Here is a 26574-nt window from a genome sequence, read left to right on the forward strand (position 1 = left end):
CCCGAGGTGCCCATTTTAGAGAGAGAGGTGGGATGGGTGGGGGGGGGGGAGCTCATTTGAATACGTTTCATCCTCGCGCAGAGCTAACGTTGCTATTTTTGGGCAACGGCTGCGCTGATGCGGGCCACGTGTTTGCCGAGCGATACGCTGGAAAACACAAAATTCCTCCTGTGATTATATGCAGTGAATATGAAATGTCTGAAATAGAATGTCAGGAAAAGGAAAAAAAAACAAAACTTTATTTGCAGTTAGCCAGAGGGACGTGACATTATGTGTGCTGGCTTCCATTTAACATGAGTTTGAATGTGGCTTGTTCGTTTTGAAGAAGCCACATCGCATTAATAACAACCACATTATCTTAGTCTCCGCTTCACTTTAATGGTGGAAAAATTTACCTGCCTTTTTTTTTTAATATCACGAAAAGGGGGCATTTGAACCAGGTTATGTGGACTTTTTATATCCACTTTAACGTCGCTTTCGATTCATCCCAAACCAGCTTAATTGTTTTGTTGTTGTTGCATTGCTGATAATGCTGTTGTCACACCTTTTAGCAGGTTCTCTTCTCGCCTCTTTTTCAACACATTTATAAATAATAATAGTAAGCAATTGTTCCCGTGGGTAACATTGAGTTTGGCAGTAAAGGAGGAGGCAGCAGGCGCACGCCTCTGACCTTGAAAGTGTAAATCCCCACACAGGGGAGCAAGGGAGAGTGCATGTGTGGGGAAAAAAAATAATAATAAAAAAAATATATATATATTTTTTTTAATCCCATGCTCCCCTACACAACACGATTCTGATAGAGTATTCTGACATATTTACTGTAATAAACACTATTATGAACTGCAATTCATTATTCTTAGAATATTTATTTACGTGCTATATATTTTTTCAAGTTTTTTATTATTTTTCAAATGTATGTAAAAAAAATTTCACCCTTTTTGTTTCACTATACTTCAGTTTTTTACCCATTTACGCATCGAATTTATGTATTTGATACATGACTATGCACAAACCTTCATCTTTTGTGTTTGATTTGTAGTCTATTTTTATTCAATGACACTATTATATAACAATTGTAATGTGAATTACATTTTACTTTATATTAGTTGTTTGCTTTTTAAAATTGCAATAATAATTAATTAATATATTTTCACATTTTAAAATACTTTTTTCCACCATTTTGTATATTATTTTTTAAATTGATTTTATGCTTTTGCTTTTAAACTACTTTTTTTTTTTTTTTTTGCAAAAAAAAACAAAAAACAGATTGCAATAACATTGTACCTCTGCCGGTTTAGATCTACATTGTGCCCAAGGCGGCCATCTTCCCGCTGGAGGGCCTGGAGGGCGAGGAGGCGGAGGCGGCTCTGCTCAACAACATGCGCGTGTACGGCACCATCTTGCTGACCTCCATGGCCACCGTAGTGTTTGTCGGCGTCAAGTACGTCAACAAGCTGGCTTTGGTCTTCCTGGCCTGCGTCATCCTCTCCATCCTGGCCGTCTACGCCGGCGTCATCAAGACGGGCGTGGAACCTCCCGACTTTCCGTAAGTCCCGAATGGGCACAAAGTGGACGGCCGTGCTTTTCGCTGGCGTCTGCAAAAAGACAAATCAGGCAAATGGAGACATCAGCAGTATTATGAAGTAAATATTTTGAATTTGTGTGCGTCTGTCAGTTATGATTTGTCATAAATGACAATACAGACGACCTGGGGACACATTATGTGGCAAGAGTAACATATATGGACATTCATATACACTATTAAAACGCTTCAGTGGTTATGAAAAGACAAATGGTTAGGATTGGAGATTCTTTGAGTTTGGTAAAAACATTTCTTCCAATCAATCCATAAAACCTCTGAACAGATACATTTGGAGATATTTGAGTTTTTATTGAATGCAAAATTGTCATAAAATTGACATACATGGATTTCGGTGGAGTTTTAGGGTATCAGGATACATTTGAAGTTGATATTTAAGGCATAATTTCTTTCAAGTGTTCAGATCAGTAAAAAAAAAAAAAACATTTACAGATTACAGTTTATACCTTTTTTTAAATATACAACATGAGGGATTCAACAAGAAATTAAGGATATTGACAGTCAAAATTATCAAAAAGTGGGCATACATGTGTTTCTTTGGAGTAGTTAAGCTCAGGTAAAAAAAAAAAATGTACCTACATTTTTTTTTTTTTTTACAAGATCATGACATTTATTTTAGATACGTAGGTGTCATTGCACAAGAAGTCAAAACAGATTAAATCAAATTGGCATAAGGAGGGAATTATTTACTTTGATATGAGGTGACTTAATTGCAGAAAAAAATCCCCAAATTATTCAGAAAAAAAAATCCAAAAATAAATGTAAATGAAGATATTGGCAGTACATGATTTTATTTAAAGATTAAAATGGAAAATAACAAAGTGGACATAGATATTTTCATTGGACAGCGATTTATTCCACACACATAAAAACACACAAATTGTCCAAATTGTTTTTGATTTTTTTTTTTTTCATCCAATGCAGGTACGCAGTTTTCATGGAACAATTGATAAAGGGGAAAGAGCAAGCGGGTGTACGTTTTCAATTAAAAGCCTTTAAAGTGCAAACTATTCATATTCAATCCAACAGGACACAGAAAATATTTAGACGTAAATCACAGGTGTCAAACTCAAGGCCCAGGGGACCAGATCTGGCCCGCCACATGATTTTATGTGGCCCGCGAAGCCAAATCTCGAGTGTCAATTTCCATGATTCTTGTAAAAATGTGTACCAAAATTTCAAATTGTCATATATCATAAATGATAAAGTTGAGATATTACAAGCTATTTTGTGTCAGCAAACGTAAACAGTTGCAAAACAGATTTGATTTCTACAGATTTTTACAGACCCTTGATTTCTGATTACAAAACAAGTTCATAAATTGATGATGTAAATATGATGAGATGATTAAATATTTTTGTTCCAGTCTTAATGGCCCTCTGAAGGAAACCGGAACAATAATGTGGCCCGCGCAAAAAAATGAGATTGACACCCATGACGTAGATGGTTTTCATTGCAAAAACAAGCGTTCAAAACTTTTTGAGTCTTTCTCTCCTCCCCCATTCAGCGTTTGCGTGCTGGGCAACCGCACGTTGGTGTGGAAGACGTTCGACGTTTGCGCCAAGACGGTGGAGACGGCCAACGGGACGGTGACCACCGAGCTGTGGCGCATGTTCTGCGACTCGGCCCTGCTCAACGCCACGTGCGACAAATATTTTGTCGCCAACAACGTGACGCAGATCCAAGGCATCCCCGGGGTCACTAGCGGCATCTGGACAGGTCGGTTCAGGATCCCGACTCGCCTTATGAACACTCAGGCCAACTTTGAAGTTGAAATAAGAAGTACTGCAATTTCCGGCCGACAAGCCGCGACTTCTTTCACACGCTTTCAACTCTGCGGTCAATGCGGTGATGCGGCACTAGCGGTAGCGCTGTGTTAGCGTTAGTGCACTTGGTTATATGCCTCGGTACACAGAAAGAGTTGAGCGCTAGCACCGCGCTAACGCTAGTGTCAAGTTAATGTTAGCTGACCGCAGCACTAAACTGTGTACCGAGGCTTATAACCAGGTGTGCTCTGTAGGCCGTGAATTATGGTAATAGAAATGTGAATATTTTTATATACAACTGAAGAAAACGGGCAATTTTTATCCAGATGTTCTTCCAAAAGAATCCATTTTGCATGCTAGCGGTATACAAACTAATCACAGGCCTTTTTCACTTTTCACAGTTTTTTTTAATACAAAACATACACATTTAATATTTAAGAAGTCATTGTTTTGAAACTTTTATTTTAAGTACACATTTTATGCACCGTACAGTTTCAGTGAATCATTTAGCACGATGCTAATGTTCACATAGTGAACAATTCAAAAAGAGGCTACGCACTGCTTAACGCCACTCTGATTTCCAATTTATGGCCTAATCATAAAACACAATTACACTCATATTTAAAAAAAAAAAACACAACTCAATGTTGCATCACAATTGCTTTAACGCTAACACTGCAAAACATAGATTAACGATTTAGATCATCTTGGTGTGATAACCTGTTTTTAAACAATGGATATTTGTTATATTAGCATGTTTATTCTTTCATATTCTTTGTCACCTGCATCAGACGATTAATATTTACTGAGTCACTTCAGAGCAGTTTTGAAAATCTTTTTGGTTTTCAGAACTACTTTAAATGTATATCATACTGCCCCCCAGTTGCAAAGTCGTGCCCACCAGAAGGAGTCGCAATGAATGATCCACAAAACTTTGCTTTACATTGTTTAATTATGCTGTACATTTATGAAGTAAATATTATTTTTTTAGAAACCAAACATTTGTGGTTTGTTTTTGTTTGTTTTTTTGGGGGGTGGGGTGAGAGGATGGATTAAGGGCACCTGCTAATTGAAGAAAAACATTCCGCAGAGAACCTGTTTGGGACGTACTACGAGAAAGGGGACCTGATCGCCCGGGTCAACATGGAGTCCACGGAGGAGCAGGACGACCCCCTGACCAACGCCAACCGCTACGTGCTGGCCGACATCACCAGCTTCTTCACGCTCCTGGTCGGCATCTACTTCCCCTCGGTGACAGGTGAACGACGCCTCGGCGCTCGCCGCGACGCTCGCGTCGACGCTGACGCCGGCCGTCTTCCGTCCAGGAATTATGGCCGGCTCCAACCGCTCGGGGGACCTGCGCGACGCCCAGAAGTCCATCCCCGTGGGAACCATCGCCGCCATCACCACCACCTCCTTGGTCTGTATCCTCTCAGATAAGACGCCTCCCTGGAACATCCATCCATCCATCTTCTTAGCCGCTTATCCTCACAAAGGTTGCAGGGAGTGCTGGAGCCTATCCCAACTGTCAACGGGCAGGAGGCGGGGTACACCCTGAACTGGTTGCCAGCCAATCGCAGGGCACATAGAGACAAACAGCCACAATCGCAATTTAGAGTGTCCAATTAATGTTGCATATTTTGGGATGTGGGGGGAACGACCGGAGAAAACCCACACAGGCGGGTCTGGGATCGAGCCCTCGACCTCAGAACTGCGTGTGCCAAAGCTTTCCAGCTGAGCCACCGTGGCCCCCTCCCTCAAACGAAATTCAACCGTCGGCCTAGTTCAGGTTCCTTATCGAAACCTGCTCAGACATGTCCAGCGTCATTCTGTTCGGCGCCTGCATCGACGGCGTCGTCCTCCGAGACAAGTAAGCGCCCCGCCGTTATCTTTTTTTTTGGGGGGGGGAGGGGACTGGTGCTGTATCTTGACCCCGCCCACCGCTCAGGTTCGGGGAAGGCGTGCACGGAAACCTGGTCATCGGCACGTTGGCGTGGCCGTCGCCGTGGGTGATCGTGATCGGCTCGTTCTTCTCCACCTGCGGGGCCGGACTGCAGAGCCTGACGGGGGCGCCGCGGCTCCTGCAGGCCATCGCCAAAGACGGAATCGTACCCGCGCTACGGGTCAGTCTAATTGGCCCCGCTGCTACTGTCCAACAGAGGTGGCCAGTACTCATTCAAGTCTAAATCCGGACACTAGTAAAAGTGGAAGTACTGATTCAACTCTTTGTGAAAAGTAGACGAGCGAGCATTTTTGTTTGATCCGTTCTGCAGATCTTCGGACACGGGAAGGCCAACGGGGAGCCCACGTGGTCCTTGCTGCTGACGGCGTTCATTTGCGAGAGCGGAATCCTCATCGCCTCCCTCGACTCGGTGGCTCCCATCTTGTCCATGTGAGTTGTGGACAAGTGCTTTCTGGTGCTTACAGTGGCTGGTAGAAGTCATTTTTAATTCATTCATTTTTTTGTCTATATTTTTTTTGTGTTTTGTATATTTTGTCTGCTGTAGGTTAAGGTAGTGTATTTTCCGCACTATAAGGCGCGCCTTCAATGAATGGCCTATTTTAAGACTTTTTTTTTCCATATATAACACGTACCGGATTATAAGGCGCGCCACATTATAAGGCGCACCTTCAATGAATGGCCTATTTTAAGACTTTTTTCATATATAACACGTACCGGATTATAAGGCCCACCACATTATAAGGCGCACCTTCAATGAATGGCCTATTTTAAGCCTTTTTTCATATATAACGCGTACCAGATTATAACGCGCACCACATTGTAAGGCACACCTTCAATGAATGGCCAATTTTAAGACTTTTCATATACAACGCGCACCACATTATAAGGTGCACCTTCAATGAATGGCCTATTTTAAGACTTTTTTTCATACATAACAGGTACCGGATTATAAGGCGCGCCACATTATAAGGCGCACCTTCAATGAATGGCCTATTTTAAGACTTTTTTCATATATAATACGTACGAGATTATAAGGCCCACCACATTATAAGGCGCACCTTCAATGAATGGCCTATTTTAAGACTTTTTTCATATATAATACGTACTAGATAATAAGGCGCACCACATTATAAGGCGCACCTTCCATGAATGGCCTATTTTAAGACTTTTCATATACAACGCGCACCACATTATAAGGCGCACCTTCAATGAATGGCCTATTTTAAGACTTTTTTTCATATAAAATACGTACGAGATTATAAGGCGCACCACATTATAAAGTGCACCTTCAATGAATGGCCTATTTTAAGACTTTTTTCATATATAACCCGTACCGGATTATAAGGCCCACCACATTATAAGGTGCACCTTCACTGAATGGCCTATTTTAAGATTTTTTTCATATATAATGTGTACCAGATTATAAAGCGCACCTTCAATGAATGGCCTATTTTAAGACTTTTTTTTCATATATAATGCGGACCGGATTAAAAGGCGCACCACATTATAAGGCGCACCTTCAATGAATGCCATATTTTAAGACTTTTTTTCACGTATAATGGGTACCGGTTTATAAGGCGTACCACATTATAAAGCGCACCTTCAATGAATGGCCTATTTTAAGGCTTTTCATATATAATGCATACCAGATTATAAGGCGCACGACATTATAAGGCGCACCTTCAATGAATGGCCTATTTTAAGACTTTTCATATACAACGCGCACCACATTATAAGGCGCACCTTTAATGAATGGCCTATTTTAAGACTTTTTTCATATATAACGCGTACCAGATTATAACGCGCACCACATTGTAAGGCACACCTTCAATGAATGGCCTATTTTAAAACTTTTTTCATATATAACGCGTATACGCGGATTATAAGGCACACCACATTATAAGGTGCATAGAATAGACAGTAGAGGCCGTGGTTACGTTATGCATCCATTAGATGGAGTTGCACTAAAAGCTCAACAATGATCCGTGTATAAAGCGCACCGGATTATAAAGCACACCGTTGGCTTTTCAGAAAATTAAAGGCTGTTAGGTGCGCCTTATAGTGCGGAAAATACGGTGTTGACTTTTTTTCACCAAATGAATATTTCATGTATATACTGTCAAATGGAAATAACAGGTCTACACACCCCATTTTGGATGCCATGTTTTTGTGGTATAAAAAATGTCACCAAAATAATTTCTTTAAAAACATTGTCCAGGTGCGCCTTATAGTGCGGAAAATACGGTAATAGTAAAATGTGTGTGTGATTTTTTTTTTTTTTTACCTTTTTTTTCTTTCCTATGGGGATACTTATGTAGTAAATAGTTAAAAAGACATTTCAGAACACTTTCCCATCCCCCTTGCAATTTTTAAGATGGTCTATTAACAAAAGAGCCGCACATAATTCCCGACTGGATGTGTGGGGAGCCACGCGATTTGAATTCAAGCCATTAAAAAGTCAATTTCCCGTAAAACGACTGCGGAGGCGCTCCTTTTTGGAGACGAACCCCAAAGTTTTTGCCGCCGCGTTATTCCTGAAAATGGTCATGCCTCCGCCCGCAGGTTTTTCCTGATGTGCTACATGTTTGTCAACCTGGCGTGCGCCCTCCAGACTCTGCTGCGGACCCCCAACTGGAGGCCCCGCTTCAAGTTCTACCATTGGTGGGCGTCCAGAACACCCCCCCCCTCCATTAATAAATGAATGCCGCACGTCCTCTAACCGTCTGTCTTTTTCCTCCCCTGCAGGACTTTGTCCTTCTTGGGGATGAGCTTGTGTCTCACGCTTATGTTCCTGTGCTCCTGGTACTACGCCATCGTCGCCATGGTGATCGCCGGCTCCATCTACAAGTATATTGAGTTCGCAGGGTGAGTGATGATAATCGCCGAGCTTAATATGAATATGATGATCATTTATGGGTGATGCTAATAACGAGGCTCAATGTGAATATTAGCATTATTTAATGAGGAAGTCAGATGACGTCAACATCTGTGTGGTTCTATAAATCGTAAAAATGAGATTCCTTCTTTCTTGGAGGAGAGAAATAGCCTCATAAATAAATATATATAAAAATAACAAAATTTATATTTACAAAAAATCTCATCAAAATACCTTAAATGTAATTACTTGATCACATTTGAAATGTAAAAATACTTTACATAAAATAAATAATGAAATAAGGATTAAAATGGAAAAATAAGATTTAATATTCATCCATCCCTCCATTTTCTGAGCCGCTTATCCTCACAAGGGTTGCGGAGAGTGCTGGAGCCTATCCCAGCTGTCATCGGCCAGGAGGCGGGGTACACCCTTAACTGGTTTCATGCAAACACACCTAGGGGCAATTTAGAATTTTCAATGACTGCATGTTTTTTTTGGGGGGGGGGGAGTGCCCATCCGGAGAAAAACAACAGGCACGGGGAGAGCATGCAAACTCCACACAGGTGGGGTTGGGATTTGAACCTTGATCCTCAGAACTGCGAGGCCAACACTCTAAGCCATAGGTGTCAAACACAAGGCCCGGGGGCCAGATCTGGCCCGCCGCGTGATTTTATGTGGCCCGCAAAGCCAAATCTAGAGTATCAATTTCCATGTTTCTTGTAAAAAATCTGGACCAAAATTCCAAATTGTCTTACATCATAAATGATAAAGTTGAGATATTGCAAGCATTTTTGTGTTACCAAACGTGAACAGTTGAAAAACACATTCATCTTGATTTCTGATTCCAAAACTACTTCATAAATTGATGATGTAAATATGATGAGATGATTAAATATTTTTGTTCCACAGTCACAACGGCCCTCTGAAGGGAAACCGTGACGACAATGTGGCCCGACAGAAAAAGGAGTTTGACACCACTGCTCTTCGCAAATACTTCGTGCTTCTGTTAATTAGTAACGTAAACAAAATAAAACAAATACACCAAAAGTATAATAAACAAAAGAAGAAAGAATTAAAAGCTTAAATTAATCAATAAAATAGACAAAAAAAATAAAACACTGAAGAATTTGTAAATAGGAAGAAAAGAAACAAAAAGAGGGTACAATGATTAACTCAATAAATAATCAAATGAAATACACAAAAATAAATCCAATAATATTGTCAATCAATTAATTTATATGAATACATAAAATAAACCTGAATAGATACATAAAATACACTCCCCGGCCTCTCCACTCGGAGACAATTTAACAAGCAGAGAGAGGGAGAGATTTTATTAACGTAAAAATCAATAACTTTATCAACCAAATTGACAGATGTACTTTGAGACCTGTTCAGTCAAGTACTAACACGCAAATAATGCGTGAATTGGTACAATTGAAGAACTTATAGCACACTAAAGTTGAATAATATCCAACTTTAAATCAATTAATTCAGTAATATATATTGTTAGTTTTAATATGAAATGCTTCATCACATTTTAAACAATAGCTGTTTTTTTTTTTCAAAGAGCAAAATACAAAAACATTGTTTCTTTTTGTGAAATAACCACAGGAGTCAACATATGGTTGCTATAAATGTGTTATTATCTCCAATACCGCCCTGAGGGTCCATTTTGACTTTTTCCATTGAGGCCTTGTAGCGTGCGCGGGAGTACAAAGTGTCGCAGTCGGCAACGCGCTTGTGTCGCATTGCATTGAAGCCGCGCCGATGATAAACGGCAGCGTGATCGATGAGCGTGCGCCTTTCGCAGTGCGGAGAAGGAGTGGGGCGACGGCATTCGAGGTCTGTCCCTGAGCGCCGCGCGTTACGCTCTGATGCGTCTGGAGGAGGGTCCCCCCCACACCAAGAACTGGAGGTAACACACAAACAAACGCACTCGCAAGCCCGAGTGGTGGCAAGCACACGCTGATGTGATTCTCCGCATCACAGCCGCGCCCCCTCCTCACTTGTACTTCTTAACTCGCCGGCCTTCAGCCGCTTCCCTTCTGCGCCCCGACCCTGGACTTTTTTTCGCCACCCCCTGTACTGTGGCTTTGTGCCCCCAACCCGCAGGCCGCAGCTGCTGGTGCTGGTGAGCACGGACGCCGAGCAGAACGTGGAGCAGCCCAGGCTGCTTTCGCTCACCAACCAGCTGAAGGCGGGCAAGGGGCTGACCATCGTGGGCACGGCGCTGGTGGGCACCTACCTGGACAACTACGAACACACCCAGCGGGCCGAGCAGGTGGGCCGCTCGACCTCTCATTTCGTCCCTTTATTTGCAAGGGTAATTTTATGAGTTCAAAATGACCCTCGCCAGTTGTATCCATCCATCAATTTTCTTTTGCTGCTTATCCTCATAAGGGTCCTGGGAGTGCTGGAGCCTATCCCAGCTGTCAACAGACAGGGGGTGGGGTACACCCTGAACTGGTCGCCAGCCAATCGCAGGGCAAATGGAGACAAACAGCTGCACTCACGATCACACCTAGGGACAATTTAGAGTGTCCAATTAATGTTGGATATTTTGGGGATGTGGGAGGAAACCGGAGTCCCCGGAGAAAACCCACGCAGGCACGGGGAGAACACTATTCTCAGACTTTGTAATTTAGTATAATTATGAATTATAGTTATTATTACCCTTATGTTGCGGCACGGTTGATCAGTTGATAAAGCGTTGGCCTCACAGTTCTGAGGACCCGGGTTCAATCCCGGCCCCGCCTGTGTGGAGTTTGCATGCTCTCCCCGTGCCTGCGTGGGTTTTCTCCCACATCCCAAAAATATCCAACATTAATTGGACACTCTAAATTGCCCCTAGGTGTGATTGTGAGTGCCCGTTGACAGCTGGGATTGGCTCCAGCAGTCCCCGCGACCCTCGTGAGAATAAGCGGCAAAGAAAATGGATTGATGGACTACTAACACAAACACATTTAGGAGGGTGTCCATTACTCGCAGTTCCTCGGTATTCTCAGCGTTTGTAATGTACTATAATTATGAACTATAGTTATTATTACCCTTATCGATAAAGCAATAACTTTGCAATTAATTATCCTGTTATGTTGGAGGTCAACCTGCCCCATTTTTTTTCTGAGGGGGGTGACAGGGTAAAGGTACATCTGTGGCAATCCCCTCTTCACGGAGGACAGACAAAGAGCCCTATAAGAAATTACAAAAATCTGTGAATAATTGCCGCTCCTTATAATTGCCATAAAAAAAAACATTTACATGGGATTAGATTTCTTTTTTTAAGTGAAAAACAAAGGACGTGGTCCCCCCCACCCCCAAAAAAATCCGCAAAATCAGAACCACAAAAATGTCAACATCTGCATTTTTGTTGTAATTTATTTATTATTGTTTATTTTTTAACAGTAATTAGGGGGGTGTTTGTCTTCTGTTTTTTTCTTATATTGTTGATAAGTCAACTTCTAGTGAGTCACATTGACCCATGCAAATTGTCAGTGCATCCAAGACACAAACATAATACGATTACACTATTCTACACACAGATTAGATAAAACTACTCAGTTCATGAAATAATTTAACAGCTGTAGAATAAAAAAAAAATAAAGTACAACTACTCACAGTTTGTCTATGAGGGAGTACCGTGGAAGATGAGTCGACTTCCTCCGTCACACTTAGAAATGTTAAAAAAAACAAAAAACAAAGTGAGCCACAGTATAAAAATATAAAAAAAAATACACATGTACTGACAAAAAGTCCAAATTCGTCACAAGGTCGCACCGACCGTCTGCCTCGGAGACATGGTAAAAACAACCCACCCCCCCTCCATCCATCCCGGTAGGCGCTGCGTAAAGTGATGGAGACGGAGAAGGTGAAGGGCTTCTGCCAGGTGACGGTGTCCTCCAACCTGCGCGACGCCACCTCCCACCTGCTCCAGGCCAGCGGCCTCGGCGGCCTGAAGCACAACGCCATGCTGGTGTCGTGGCCGCGCAACTGGAAGCAGGGCGACGAGCACCAGACCTGGAGGAACTTTGTTGGTGGGTTGCCGCCAAGGACCGATTCCAAAATATACTAAAGTGATTTTTTTTTTATCCGATTAGTCGACGCGATGGAATAATCGATTTGCATCCTCACTTCAGTCTCGGTCTTGTCCTCCACGCAGAGTTGGTGAGAGAAACCACCGCGGCCCACCTGGCTCTGCTCGTCCCCAAAAACATCGCGGCCTTCCCGTCCAACGGCGAGCGCTTCACCGAGGGCCACATCGACGTGTGGTGGATCGTGCACGACGGCGGCATGCTCATGCTGCTCCCCTTCCTCCTGCGCCAGCACAAGGTGCCCGCCGAACTCCCTCCCGGAAAACGTGTTCTTGCGGCTTCGTGCGACGACCGCGTTTGCCGTCCGCCAGGTGTGGAGGAAGTGCAAGATGCGCATCTTCACCGTGGCCCAGCTGGACGACAACAGCATCCAGATGAAAAAGGACCTGACCACCTTCCTCTATCATCTCCGTATCGACGCCATGGTGGAAGTGGTGGAAATGGTGAGTTACCAACAAATCAGATTTTTGAAAAAAAATAAAATAAAATATCCTTTCATCCATTTTTCTACTGGGCCAAAGTATTTTGGTGAAAATAGCGCAGTACACCCCGGACTGGTCGCCGGCACATTGCAATACAGTGGACCCGCGCATACTCATCCCCCAAAAACAATCAGTTATGGTTTATCACTTACAGTTCAAGACTTTTTTGCATAAAAAAAATAACAATAAAAAATTAAAATGAGCGCAACTACAACTGTCCACTGATTTTTGCCATTTGCTTTCTGGCTCTGTCCATCTCCGTCACGAATAGCGACGTCCATTTTGGACAAACTACTCACTCTCACATCCACAGTTTTCAACGAACTTAATATGCATGCCCGTAGTCTCGGGCTGCAGTTATTAAATATGTTTAGAAACGAGCTGTCTACCGATTACCGCATCTATTGAGTAAACTGACAGCTGTTGCATTATTAAACAGAATAATGTGCAAGTATTATTTGTGCCCACATTCTACTGTAAGATCTGTGACTCGAGTGTAAGTGTGTTCGGCTTTAAAAGGCGGAGCCTGGCTTGGTGAGTGACATGGGTGCCAGCAAATGAGAGTGTAGAGTAAGTGCAGTGTTTGCTAGCTGTTAACTGGCTAAATTGTTGCAGTCCTCGTGAAGTCTATCACAGCTGACTTTTGGACTAAACCACCTTAAAAAAAAAAAGACTTTTGAAAAACTCATGACCAGATCTCATTGGATGTCCTGGGATTGCCTCAGAATACTTTTCCTGGAAGTTTACACTTCATATCTCCACTAAACGAGATCCAGTTGAGAGAACAAAATGGTTGTCTGTGGTTGTTGTTAGCGCTCGTGTGTTTGCCCTTAGCACGACAGCGACATCTCGGCGTACACCTACGAGAAGACCCTGGTGATGGAGCAGCGCTCGCAGATGCTGAAGCAGATCAATCTGAGCAAGAACGAGCGTGAGAGGGAGGTAAGGAAGTGTCGTTCTCTCCCCCCCCCCCCCCCCCCCTGCTTATCTTTGTGAAAGTCCCGACTCAAAAATGGGATTTGACGGGTTCACCTTGATTTGACTTGACATGACACAAAAGCGCTGCCGGACCGAAGCCTTTGCTGTGGAGCAAGCGTGACGGCCTCAACAGATATTGATCCGAGCCTCGTGCTACTATAACCTCCTCTAGCTCAAAACGTTGCTTTTTACTTTGCTTTTACGCGTGTTCTCGCCCGCCTTGCCTCACAAACTAAAGGCTCCGTCACACCACGACGTTCTGGTCAACGTTCTTTAATCGTGCTATTTTTCAGCGTTCTCAAATGAGGATGACACATCTGGCGTGTGATTAACGTGTGTCTAACGTATGACTAACGTGTGTCTAACGCACGAGAAGCGTGTAACAGCGACCAAATAAGATACCCCTAAAAACCATTAGCGTGTGCTAACGTGTCACTGGCGCGCGACGAGCGATTTGTCAACGAGCGTGTTGAGCGTGTGACTAAACGGGTGAATAACGACAGAATACCGTTTTGCTGGCGTGTAATTTTTACAGTGGAACGGGAACGAAAACGTTGGAAATTTCATACTCACTTCAGTTGTTCTCGTGAGTTTGAACAGTCAGCATCATGCCGCCGAGATGAAAAAAAGGTGGGGGTGCGGACTTCAGCAACTAGCGCTGCAAGTAAGGATGCAAAGCATCGGTTTATATACCCGTATGCACGGACGTTCGGGAAACGCTCGAATGACGCTCGATGGACGCCAAAGGACGTTCGTTTGACTTTAGTTACACGCGGTGTGCGCGAGGGGATTGTTCAGCGGTCGTTGACAGGTCGCCAGTGAGTCGTTTCGATTAAGTAACAACTAAGTAACGCTACAGTAACGACTGACTAACGATAGCCAAATGCGCGCAACGCTTGGCGAACGTTAGTAAAACATTCCACGAATGTTCACGAACGTTCTGCAGCGTTTAAAATTAAACGTCGGCGAACGCTGGTCTCGGTGAGAACTTTTGTGCATGTTCAAGACTTTTTTTCCGGACCGGCGTTCTCCGCCGATTCCCAGCGATCGTTGACGTTCACTAGCGTTCAAACAACGCTCTTCTGGTGTTATCCCAGCGACCGTGGGCGACTACCAACGTTTCCTCAAACGCGATAGAACGCTGACCAGAACGTCATGGTGCGACGGGGCTATAAGACCCTGCTTTCAAAACCCAGGTCATCTCTCTTTTTTTTTTTTTTAAATGCTTTTCACTTCTTCGCCGCGATGTCATCACAGATCCAGAGCATCACCGACTCATCCCGCGGCTCCATCCGGCGCAAGAACCCGGCGACCGTGACCACGCAGCTGAGTGTGAGTGAAGAACCGCCGGCGGCCGGCAAGGACGAGAAGCCGGAAGAGGAGGTAGGCGGCTCCCGTGGATGGACGTTTTTTGTTTTTTTTTACGGGTTTACGTTCTTTGGGGCGTGCGAATGCATCGAAAGCCGTGCTAATTTTAGCCCATCTCCATCGAAGCACAGGATGAGCAACCCATTAGCGACAAGCGAGCTATTACTTTTACTACTTAGCCCTTAAGAACGATTTGACTTCTTTTTGGCAAGAAGATCAAAAGCACTGATGTCTTGGCGCGGCCTCAACAAAACTTACGACTAAAGTGCGCCGACTATCAGCAGCATCGCGCAACGTGTGGCCCACCGAAAAGTGACTCATTAGCGACAAGCGAGCTATTACTTTTAACACTTATCCGCTATGATATATTGAAATCAAAGCAATGATTGTCCCGACATTGCTTAACTACGCTCAACAGATTCCAGTGCTGTCACTGACATTGCTCGTGAGCTACACGTTAGATTACTTTCAATACATATTGGGCGTGCAGTATTAGGCTTTTTTTTTTTTTTTTTGTAATGGTGAAATTAAAGGAATTATGTCCGGTCAGATTGCACTTGATATCAGTACCAACACAATATACGAGTTCCATCAACGAAAAAAATGAGTGACTCATTAGCAACGAGTGTATTATTACCTTTCACATGTACCTGCCATGAAAACCGAAATATTGAAATAAATGTGAAATTATGAACAGAAGAGTAATGAAGTTCTGGGATTGCCTCAAAAATATCGATATTGTTGCCCCACAAATGCTAGCTCAGTCAGGAAACAAAAAAAAAAAAGAAACACTGGTAAAACTAAAAACTAAAACTTGTAAATTGTAGCTCTCCCTTAAAATTGCCTAGAGGTCCCACAAGATGGCAGCAAAGCATTGCTTTTGTTTATGTAAAGTTCCTCAACTCACTTCAACATTGTTCCTCGGCACCAAGATGCCACAAGCATCATTTCTTTCATATAACAACAAAAATAATTGAGTTTTATTTTGATCAGGAAATAACCGAGAATAGCCCCCCCCCCCCCCCAAAAAAAAAAAAAAAAATCCGAGAAAAGGTTCACTTGCGAGTTCTTGAACCACCGTGATGCAGACTTCACTCTACTGCCTTTCAAATGTTCGGCCACAGTTTCTCATTCGATCGCGTGACAATTTCTGCCTGCTCTGTTGGACCAACGTGTTTGAGTTTCTTTGCTTTTCACTTTGCAGCAGTCGAGATGATGTTTTTGAACTCCACTTCCTCTCTCTTGTCCCTCTCAAACATTCTGTGACTTTGACCCACATTCCAACACTCGTGGATTTACGTGTATCTCCACCTCCGGCCTCGCTCCCATCTGTCCTCCTCCTCCTCCTCCTCCTCATAGTCAAAGTCGGCCTCTCCCCCTGTGCCCCCCCCTGCCCAGGTGCAGCTGATCCACGACAACACCACCCCGACCAGCCCCGCCCCCCCGGCGGCGACGCCGGCCCCGGCCGAGGCGGCCCAGAGCCCCGGGGAGCAGGTTCAGATGACCTGGACGGAGAAGTGCGACGGGGAAGCCGGCAAGCCGGCCGGAGCGGCCGCGCCCTGCGGCATCAAGGACATCTTCAACATGAAGCCGTGAGTGCCGCACACGAATGGTCGCAAGGAACAAATACTCGGTGACGGCGCTTCAGCGTTTCTTTTGCAGTCGACTTTGGACTTTATTTGAAAAGAGACTTTTGCACTTTCTACACTCCCACAAATACAAGACAACATAAGTAAGACTGAGGCAAAGTCACCCATAGGTCAGATCTTCAATGATCAGTGGATTGCCAGTTTAGGGTTTTATAAGGAGGCAAATGACAGTAAAATTAAGCTTCTTTCGGTTTGTCCCGTTAGGGGTCGCCACAGCGTGACCCCTCCGATGAACGCTCATATTTGTTTGGCACAGTTTTTATGTCGGATGCCCTTCCTGACGCAACCCCTCTTTGGGAGCGGAAGCCCCAGTGGGATACGAACTCACGACCCCTGGTTTACCAAACCAACGCTCTAACCACTGAGCTGTGGGGCCTTGAAGATGCAAATTGTGATGCCGTTGAAAATGTTCAGTTTATCAGTAAACAATTTCAGTCCCACCTACGAAACTCGTGGGTAAAACTCCACTATATAAAGTTGACCTGACTTTTGGATCGCTGAGATCATATATCGAAGTTCCTTCACCTTCCATCTCAGATGAATGCTCATATTTGTTTCGCACAGTTTTTACACCGGACGCCCTTCCTGACGCTGATGCCCCAGTGAGATACGAACTCACAACCCCTGGTTTACCAAACCAATCCTCTAACCACATTTGCAGAAGTCACAAGGGGGCAGTAAAGGCATACTATTCTAGACAGCTTTGGTCTGACTAAAAGAATCGCCTCACTTTACTTCTACAAAGCTCCTTGGGACCAAGATGCGACGAGATGATGCCAGATCACTACGTTACATGGGACCTAGCTTTGGTCTGAGCAGAAAAAGGGAAATAGCTGCGTTCTACAGCAAATAACGGGATAATTTGTCTGCAGCTAGTTGAATTTGGAGAATTGCGAATATGTGGACAAGCACAGTACAGGAAGTGTATTTTTCCCAATTGTTACCATCTGCTACATTTGGCTTTTTTTTTTTTGTTAGTCAGTTCACAACATTATCAAAAATCTGGGGACATGTTTTGAGGGCATAATAGCCCGAGGCAACACCAGCTAGCTTCTTTTCTCCTCAACACAAGCACTATTGAAATTAATGAGGGAAAATACTTTAACTTTTTAAGGAGAAATTTTTGTTGCTTTGTGCCAAGTAATACAGATGGGTCTTACATATAATTGACTGTAAATATTAATTTTTATTTTTCGACTCAAGTACGATTTAATCTGTACCTATAGTAGGATAGGCTCCTGCACTCCCACCACCCTTGTGAGGATAAGCAGCTTGGAAAAAGGATAAACGGATGTATTGTTTTGTGGAAAAGGAAAGTGAAATCAAATCTAACCAAATAATTACAAACTGTACAGTAGAAATTTTTACTGCATTTTTTTTTTTTTTTGCAACTGTTCAGCCAGAGATGAGATGTGGCATTCAGGTACCACCCCCCCCCCCACCACCACCACCACACCATGTCTCTTGGCCCATTTCTACCACAACAACCTTTTGTGACTGTGGAACCTTATTTTAGATACGCCGGGATTATTTGTTTTTAATTCATTCAAAATTGGCAGGCCGGTCGACAACACCTCTCTTCGGCGTGTCGAATGGACTTTTTGGGGGAAGGAGGAGGGTGGTGGTCACTTTAATGGGTCTTTAAGCGTTTGAACCAGTATTGAGTATCTTATGAGTACTTTTGCCACCTCTGGGTTCTGATCTGTTCATCTTTCCCTTCTTGCTCCCGCCGCAGTGAATGGGAGAACCTGTAAGTACCAAAGCTCCTATAAACCTCCTCCCGACAGTTGCATGACATGACCGGATGAGGACAGTGGAATCATGTGCAAAACCAAAGTCTTGCCTGACGAGACCCAGCAACCTTGTCCCCTCTCTGTGCACCCGTCCAGGAACCAGTCCAACGTGCGACGCATGCACACGGCACTGCGACTCAATGAGGTCATCATCAAGAAGTCCTCAGAGGCTAAACTGGTCCTGCTCAACATGCCCGGACCGCCCAAGAACCGGACGGGCGACGAGAACTGTATCCTTGAATGATAGAATCCTGCTTCAAAGGGGACGGGGAGCACGTCCTCCCCCATGGGTTTTGCGTCACATTTCCGATGGCGGTCTAAAGCTCCGCCCCCTTAGCCATGTCTCACAAGCGTACAAAATGGGGATTGAACAGAACATATTTGAAGTTGATTATTGCGTATTCCAGATAATATTGGGTTATGTTTTTTGCCAAGTGCTTCAGACTTGTCCAAGAGAGTTCTACAGAGAGGTCTCAACTATTTCATATGTACACGGAATTAAGATTTTGGACAAGAGCAGGACGCAATGGCAGAGTTACAGCGAAATGTTGGCAATCGATGCTAAAAAGTTTGACGTCTCACAAACTTCATATTGAAATCCATCAGGATAAAATAGTGGAATCGTACTGTACGTGTAAAGCACTTTGAGTACTTTTTACTTGGAAAGATCATGAGTATTATCATTGAGGACACATCTGAGGACCATTATCTTCGTAACATTAACTTTTCCAAGCGCACGCTACTGACAACCAGTATTGCTTGTGGGACAATACTGGGAGAGGGGCGTGTCAAACCAGGGGTTAAGACAATCTGATTGGCTGATTGAAAGCTCAGAAAGGTCCATTTGGGGATCAAGTCATTTCCTGCGACACACTAATTTGGAGGCTATTCGTGTTTAGAAATCATTTTATAGTGAGAGATCATTTGAATACATCGGGAGGTGCTGCTGCTCTAGTGAGCAACGACCTTCAAATTCGTTTCAGCCCTTGTGTGGATCGCGTTTGTAAACTGACGATCCGTGATTGTGTTTTGGATGAGGTCATTAGCGGATAGCGACGACTTGAGGAAAATGTGGCAAATGCCTTTTTGTAACCGTAGAACAAGTTTTGCGTTTCAACAGCAAGCTAAGGGCGGAGTCCGGATGGCAGCTGCCCCCTCCTGGTTGCTCCTGTGCTTCCCATCATGCCACTAGTGTGAGGTTTTGAGAATTGGTCAAGCATTTCTTTTTGGGAATGCACGGGGCTGAACACATAACACAACATGCTAAATGAGCTATTAACAATAACATTTGAAATGTTAATATGTTTGAAAAATGTCAGTTTTACCGATATATCTAAACTAGCGGGGCCACACACGCAACACAACACATTTTGCTAAAGACGGTGGTGACAATGAGGATAAAAATTGTAAGACTGTTGAAAAATGTTCAGTTTACCAGTAAACAATTTCAGTGCCACCCTCGAAACACGTGGGTACAACTCCGCGATATAAAGTTTACCCGATTTTTGATCGCTGCGATCAAATATCGAAGTTCCTTCACCTTCCGCTACCAGACATGGAGTTCCTCGAGGTCCTCACTGAAGGTCTCAACCGGGTCCTCCTGGTCCGCGGAGGCGGACGCGAGGTCATCACCATCTACTCCTGAAAAAGCAGACCCACCCCCTTGGCCCCCTCCTTCCCTCCAACCTGACCATTACCAACCCCACCACACCCCCACCCGCCACTGTGTTCTCTGTCTCACCCAAGTCACTCAACGCTGCTTCATCTTCATTTCGCCCACACTGTTTAATGGATTATCCGACCCGCCCGACGGCCCGACTCGGCTTCAGCTCCCCAACTAGCAGAATCGCGGCGGGCCAAGTCGTAGACTGGTTTAGACGCTAGACCTGCATCGGTTCCGTCTTCATTAGCTGAGGCCGCCGTCGGATGCATGCTAGCTTGTCTTTTCCGTTTTAATCTGTCGTTTATTATAACCTTGGGGGTGTGAAGCAGCAGCAGCAGCAGCTTCGAAATGAGTCCTGTCTTTGGGACCTTAGACCACCCCCAAGACCACCACCAGCCAGGAAAGGGGTCACCATGTACAAACTGTGAAATGCGCTCGGCCTGCTTTAGCGTAAATGGACTCCCCCCCCCCCCCCCCCACCCTAGTCGTGGCCACCGGATGTGCCAAAAACAAAACAGAGTGTGCAGAAAATGAGCATTTTTAATCTAACACAAGAACAAACAAACCAGTTCACATGTAGCATTCCGTGTGGACTCGAATGAGTTGAAAGCAACAACATCAGCAAACTGCAGTAAAAATCAAATCTTACAAGTGTATGCACAAAGTCCACTGCGATAACGCTTGAAAGGTGTTTGGCATTGATCCCGCCCGATGGATCGCGAGCCGGACTGATTGAATCTGCATTTTTTTGTGTTAGATTAAAAATAATAATCGTACCAAGTTAGCGGAACTTGTAGACAAACAACAGCAGGCAAGCGGCAGGAGTCGACGAGGACGTAAACGCTGGGATGGAGGGGGGGGGGGGCACAACCAGCAGCCCTTTGTGTGGATCCCTGTAAATAATGTATAAGCTCGGACGCTTCGTTGGGTAGGAGTGTAATATTTTTGTGACGTATTCCAAGAAAAAAAAAAAAATCCGAGGAGAAACAGTCCGTATGAGGGTCGGCGGTTTTAAATTTGTATTTATTTTATTTATGGGATGGCCGCCATGCACATACCTGCATTGTTCGAACAGCAAAAAAAAAAAAAGTACCGTAATTCCCGACCTACAAGCACAGCCGCTGGGCTAGTTAGCATCAGCACTACCACATTAGCGTTAGTGCCTCCGTGTTAGCGTTAGCGCCGCCGCGTTACCGGTAACAACGACGCTTTAGCGCGGCCTCGCTAGCGTTAAAATTGTTTCTGTGTACCGAGGCTTATCACCAGGTGCGCTCCGTGGGCCGGGAATTACGATATTCATCGTTTTAGAAAGAGCTTATCGACGAGAGTAGTTGTAGGTCATCCACAGTTTTTTTTTGTTTTTTTGCCAAATCTATATCCATTAAATGTGCCATATTTAAAGTCGAATTCTATATAATCAGAAAACGAAGTGCGCTAACTTTATGTCAAAAGTCAAAGAGGTCTACGTGCAATTTCAAGCGTGGGATTGGGAAGTAGATGACGGAATTTTCATCTTTTCCCAAGCAGGCTTCTGTAGCAAGGAAAGCCACTTTGTCCACCAGACAAACTTCTATGCAGTAGACTCACAAGATACATTTTGTATACCCGCAAATATACACATTTAATATATACGACGATAGGTATATACAGTACCGTGCGCAAATCTCGCGACTGCTAGCTTTGTTGTTTTAAGTTTTTTGATAGTAGGATAAAGTTCGTGACATTAGGCATATAAAAATGTGCGCAATTTGTGTGTGTGTGGGGGGGGGGGTAATTCTTCCACACAGGCGTCAGCTAGGATAGGCTCCCTCACCATTTGTGAGGATAAGCGGCTTTGAAAATGGCGGGATGGAAATGCTGTTCAGAGCCAGAACTGAAGTATTTATCCGCCCTGACTTTTCCAGCAGAACCCCGCAAAGGCAGGTTTGTTGCCGGTATTGATCAAATTTGCAGGACGACCGACGTCACACGCACAACCTACAAAATCCAAATCCAACTTGCACCTATTTCACACCGTGACGCCGCTAAATTACCTAGAACAATCAGCATTTATGCGCCTTTGTCGCAGAACCCAGCGAAAGCGGGCCGCTGCTGCAACTGCATGCGATTTCACACGTCAACAACATGGCGGCTTCCCGCGCGCGTGCGGCGTTGCGGACGGCAATGATGACCGCGTGCCGTTGGAATGTTCAATTCAAGAGATTCTCCACGTTCCGCTAGAGGGAGGCCACAAACAACTTTGGTCAAAACAACAAAGTACCGGGGTCCCAAGACTATACTACTGTATAGTGCTCGTGCACCTACGTCATAAAATGACATGACTTTAGTTGACTTTGCCATATTGCCGGTCAAGCTAAGCCTTGCTCAATGCTAAGTCAGTTGGCGACGACACGATAAAATGTCTTATAGCATGACGCCCAGAGTCTTGTTCGATACCGTTAGACGTTTAGAAGGTGAAAATAAACGACGGTACGTGGAAAAATTAGATAAACTCGGCATAGAGGACCCGTATTTCATGCCAAAGTCGATGTTTTCGCCACTAAGAAATGTGTTAATTCGCTTCTGCTTGTCTTGGACAACTGGATCTACACAAGAATCTGGTGAGTAAGTCGTCGAGATTTACACGGAAAAGTTTAAAAGCGTAGAAAAGTCTGGACGCATACGAATACTTTGTTGCTGGATCTGTTCTCAATCAGGAATAAATGCCACATAGTGGGTTTTGACGGCTCGTGAACACGGAAGCGTGTTCGGTGACACATTAACCTTTGCCAGAATCCATCGAACTTTTCAGCTAGTATTCAATACAAATGCCAATATTTAAATAAATAACCCCTGGTTTTACACAAACTCACATTCATTAACTATGATTGGAAATAAAAAGAGGACGAAGTCATCTCCACGGAACGTACACGGAAGCGATTGCGGCCACATTTAACCACCGTAAACCCATGCGACAGTTTTTTTTTTTTTTTTTTTTAAACACGCGTCGTTCTCAAACGAGCTAACTTGGCATTATAAATACTTTTTGCTAATTTGAGATTGAGAAGAATAATTCCTACCTGAAATGAAGCGATCGCTTTGGTTGGGCGCCATCCATCACGTTTAATTGCTGAAATCCATCGATATTTTCTGGTCTTTTCAGATGGTAATTCATAGAATGATATCTTTGAAGAACTGCGTTGTTTATTGTGACGACCAACAGCGCAACGGGTCTCGGGCAATTTGAAGAATCTGCTCCGGTTCTACGGCTCCCGCAGCGCCGAGTAGTCGGGTTCGACCGGCAATATGGCGCCGTGCGAATTGTGACGTGACGTGCGCGAGCTCTATTTCGTCTGGATTGCGGCGTCAGATTGAGAAGCGCATCTGCGGAGTATAACGTGCAATATCGAAAACGGGGACTCGCGTCTTATTTTTCACATTGATCTATTTTTCCATCACGTCTTCTGTCTGTAGAGCCATCTCGAGTCACTGTTTTTTGGGGGAGGGGGGCTCACGTGGACTTGTAGTAGAACTATAAATGGATAATATACATATTTATTTCTACATGGAATTCAGAATGAAACTAGTTTGTAGAGCTATTTAAAAACAACAAGGACTAAAGCTTTTGTTTTTGGTGTTGCTCGAATGTCCAGGCCCGTTTGTGGTGAATGCTGCTAAGTATCGGTAAGACGTCTTTGTACTGTACATAAAGACCACCCGGACCACTTCGACACGAGGTGGTCGTTTGAAAAACTAATCAGTAAAAAGAAAAAAAAAAAAAGTAGAGATAATATACATATCAGCGCTGGAGGGCGACGCAAAGCATTAGATAAAATACTGACGCAATAGAACACGTTTTGGCACTCCTTTAGTTATCGATAATTTGTTTTGTAAATGATTTGAAAATCGCCAAAATGTGGCTATGATGTATGAATTATTTCGGCTAAACGAGTCAAAAAGAGAAAATTATTATTTTTGGTTTTTGGGTGGTTTGACATTTGCCTGCATCAACTGAGCCTTTGAAAAAAGTCAGAAGAGACGCGCGAGGTTTAATCGTAATCCAGTTGAGGAAAAAAAGAAAAAATAACTCAATGTTTTATAATCGCTGTTTGCATGGAAACGTGTGGCGATATTTGTTTTTGTGGTTTTTAAGGCTGCCAAATGTTGACCTACAAAGGTCGTCTTGGGGGGGGGGGTAAAAAAAAATCATTTCATGACTTGTTTGAATAGTCTTGTGAAAGTTTTTTTTTGGGGGGGGTGAAGCCTTCGTTTGTACATATGAATGAATCACGACAGACACTGCAAGTTACTAGTTGTCTTTTCTTGTAGTACACTGTTTTATCACTGTGGACTCAAGTCTTAAGAGTTTTGTCAGATGATGTGCAATATTGTTCACCTTTTCATTTTTTTTTGTTTTACTTTTGGGAGATGACGGCAGTCGCTTTGATTTCGGCCAAGCGCGTGGCGCTATTGTGACCTCTGGTGGCGACAGAGTGTACTGCAGATTTTGAACACCACGGTCCAGTGAAAAGCATGTTTTTTTTCCCCCCAAGAATCATAAATTAGATATTTTTAGTTTAGGAAGAAAAACTAGTGTTCATCTGGCAGACGTTATTTTAGCTGCTCAATGAAAAGCATGTCCATCTCGTAATTTAGTTTTTTTGTGTATTGGTTAAAAATCCAAATACTTCGAAATGTGGTGACATACGTCTCCTAATGTCTTTTTTTTATGTTTCTTGGGCTTTGCATTTTTGGAATTTTCTTGGGTTTTTGAGGGGGGGGGTGTTGAAAGGAGGACAACCCCCGAAGGCAGACTTTTTTTTTTTTTTTGGGCCAAACATCAGCCATAAAAAGGCAGACAGTGAAATTTTCTATCAAATAGCCCTGCTAAAAATTTTCTATCGAAATTCTATAGAATTTATACAGAACAACTTGTTCAATAGAACTTTGGCTGATATTTTCTATAGAATTTCTACAGAACAATAGAATTTCTATAGGACTTGGGTCCTAAAGTTCTACAGTTCTTTAGAAATTCTTTAGGATAATGTTCTACAGAAAATTATATATATATATAAAGACATCATGAAATATACAAGTGAGCGATAAAATTTGTGATCTCCAGGGCCAGTGCTACAGATAAGCCTAATCATATCAACAGTTGTCAGTTATATAATATTTGAGAAATTTACGTCCAACTTACCATTGCGTTTTCCTGTCTATCTGCACGGTTACAGTTTTTTCAAGCCACGCGCATCTGAAAAAGTTCATTAGCCAATGGTTTTTAATCAATTTCCCTGGCACGATCCTCATCTTTTCGCCCCAAGACTTTTGCCATACCGCGACAACTCGATAACATACGCGTACGTATGTCGATAAGTTATAACTATGCCGTGGTAAACAGAAAGCTTCTCTATGAAATGTTAACATCAGAGTGAAAATACCGCCAAAATGCTCAAAAAATTCTCATCCCTGTGTGTTTTGGAATCAATAAAAACAAAAATTTGAGCCACAGTACTTGCTTATCATGACAAAATTAAAGAATTGTATCATGATTTTTAATTCAAATTAAAGAATTACTCCCTGCATTACAACAAAAATCACAAACATGCTTTTGATTTGACGTTAAAATAAAGCCTCGACAGCGATGAGTTTTAACTGTCTGGTAAAAGCGAGCATCCAAATTTTTTCAAGTTTCTCGTGCAATTTGTCCCTGCTACACTTTGGCTAAAAATCATAACTGAGGAAAATATGGACGCTTTCCTAAATCGGCCGATCGTTACTGGAAACGTTAAGAGGTTGTTGCCGTCCATCTGAAAATGAGATGAGACCTGTGCTGGCAGTGAAGGTCGCTGGCGTCCAATGAAAAGCAGGCATCTCCCCTTAAATGAGAAATCCATTTTTCCAATCCGTATAAAAAAGGCGGCGATACATGCTCGGCATTGGACTTTCACCCCACCGACCCCCCATCCTCCTCCCCATAACAGCTGCAAGTACAACCTCATTTCGGCCACTCCGGCACCTTTATTATTATTATCATTTTTTTAAAAAAAATCCTCGCATGCTCCGGCTAATTTCCACACTTGTCAAAAAAAAAAAAAAATCCATATCTCGCTGAAGTTTGTAGTGCTCAAAATAGTTCATCCATCATTCCACAAAGCCCTTCATCCAGCCCCCCAGTACCCCCCTCCCTCCCCACCTCCCCAGCTGTGTATTTTAAATGTGACTGCAGTATCATTCTGAAAAAGTGATCAAAGAATATAAAACTCGCGCTTCCAACCCTGGGAGCGGCTCTGGTTGGACACCACCCAAACGACAGTCCGTTTCGGAACCGGGACACCCTACACACATTGACCCCCCCCCCCCA

The 26574-nt window shown here is 43.6% G+C and overlaps 1 protein-coding gene across 4 annotated transcripts in view; it reads left to right on the plus strand.

Annotated features, from left to right (window-relative positions):
- slc12a5a (solute carrier family 12 member 5a) overlaps positions 1–24465 on the plus strand; it is a 201388-nt gene extending 176923 nt beyond the window's left edge. For 2 of the 4 annotated variants that reach the window (XM_061833577.1, XM_061833578.1), the window contains 19 exons: positions 1299–1546; positions 3108–3319; positions 4457–4624; positions 4692–4790; positions 5179–5236; positions 5315–5489; positions 5640–5758; positions 7892–7990; positions 8075–8194; positions 10021–10125; positions 10323–10491; positions 12046–12241; positions 12367–12536; positions 12610–12741; positions 13615–13722; positions 15016–15141; positions 16525–16718; positions 18665–18798; positions 20122–24460. In XM_061833577.1, the coding sequence (XP_061689561.1) occupies positions 1299–1546; positions 3108–3319; positions 4457–4624; positions 4692–4790; positions 5179–5236; positions 5315–5489; positions 5640–5758; positions 7892–7990; positions 8075–8194; positions 10021–10125; positions 10323–10491; positions 12046–12241; positions 12367–12536; positions 12610–12741; positions 13615–13722; positions 15016–15141; positions 16525–16718; positions 18665–18798; positions 20122–20213 (2724 nt within the window). In that variant the 3' untranslated portion in view covers positions 20214–24460. Of the gene's footprint in view, positions 1–1298; positions 1547–3107; positions 3320–4456; positions 4625–4691; positions 4791–5178; positions 5237–5314; positions 5490–5639; positions 5759–7891; positions 7991–8074; positions 8195–10020; positions 10126–10322; positions 10492–12045; positions 12242–12366; positions 12537–12609; positions 12742–13614; positions 13723–15015; positions 15142–16524; positions 16719–18664; positions 18799–20121 lie in introns of all 4 variants that reach the window. The other 2 variants (XM_061833579.1, XM_061833580.1) reach the window with 1 other exon arrangement.
- Positions 24466–26574: the final 2109 nt, after the last annotated feature.

The sequence above is a fragment of the Syngnathoides biaculeatus genome, chromosome 10, assembly GCF_019802595.1.
Source record: "Syngnathoides biaculeatus isolate LvHL_M chromosome 10, ASM1980259v1, whole genome shotgun sequence".
In the NCBI taxonomy this organism is placed as follows: domain Eukaryota; kingdom Metazoa; phylum Chordata; class Actinopteri; order Syngnathiformes; family Syngnathidae; genus Syngnathoides; species Syngnathoides biaculeatus.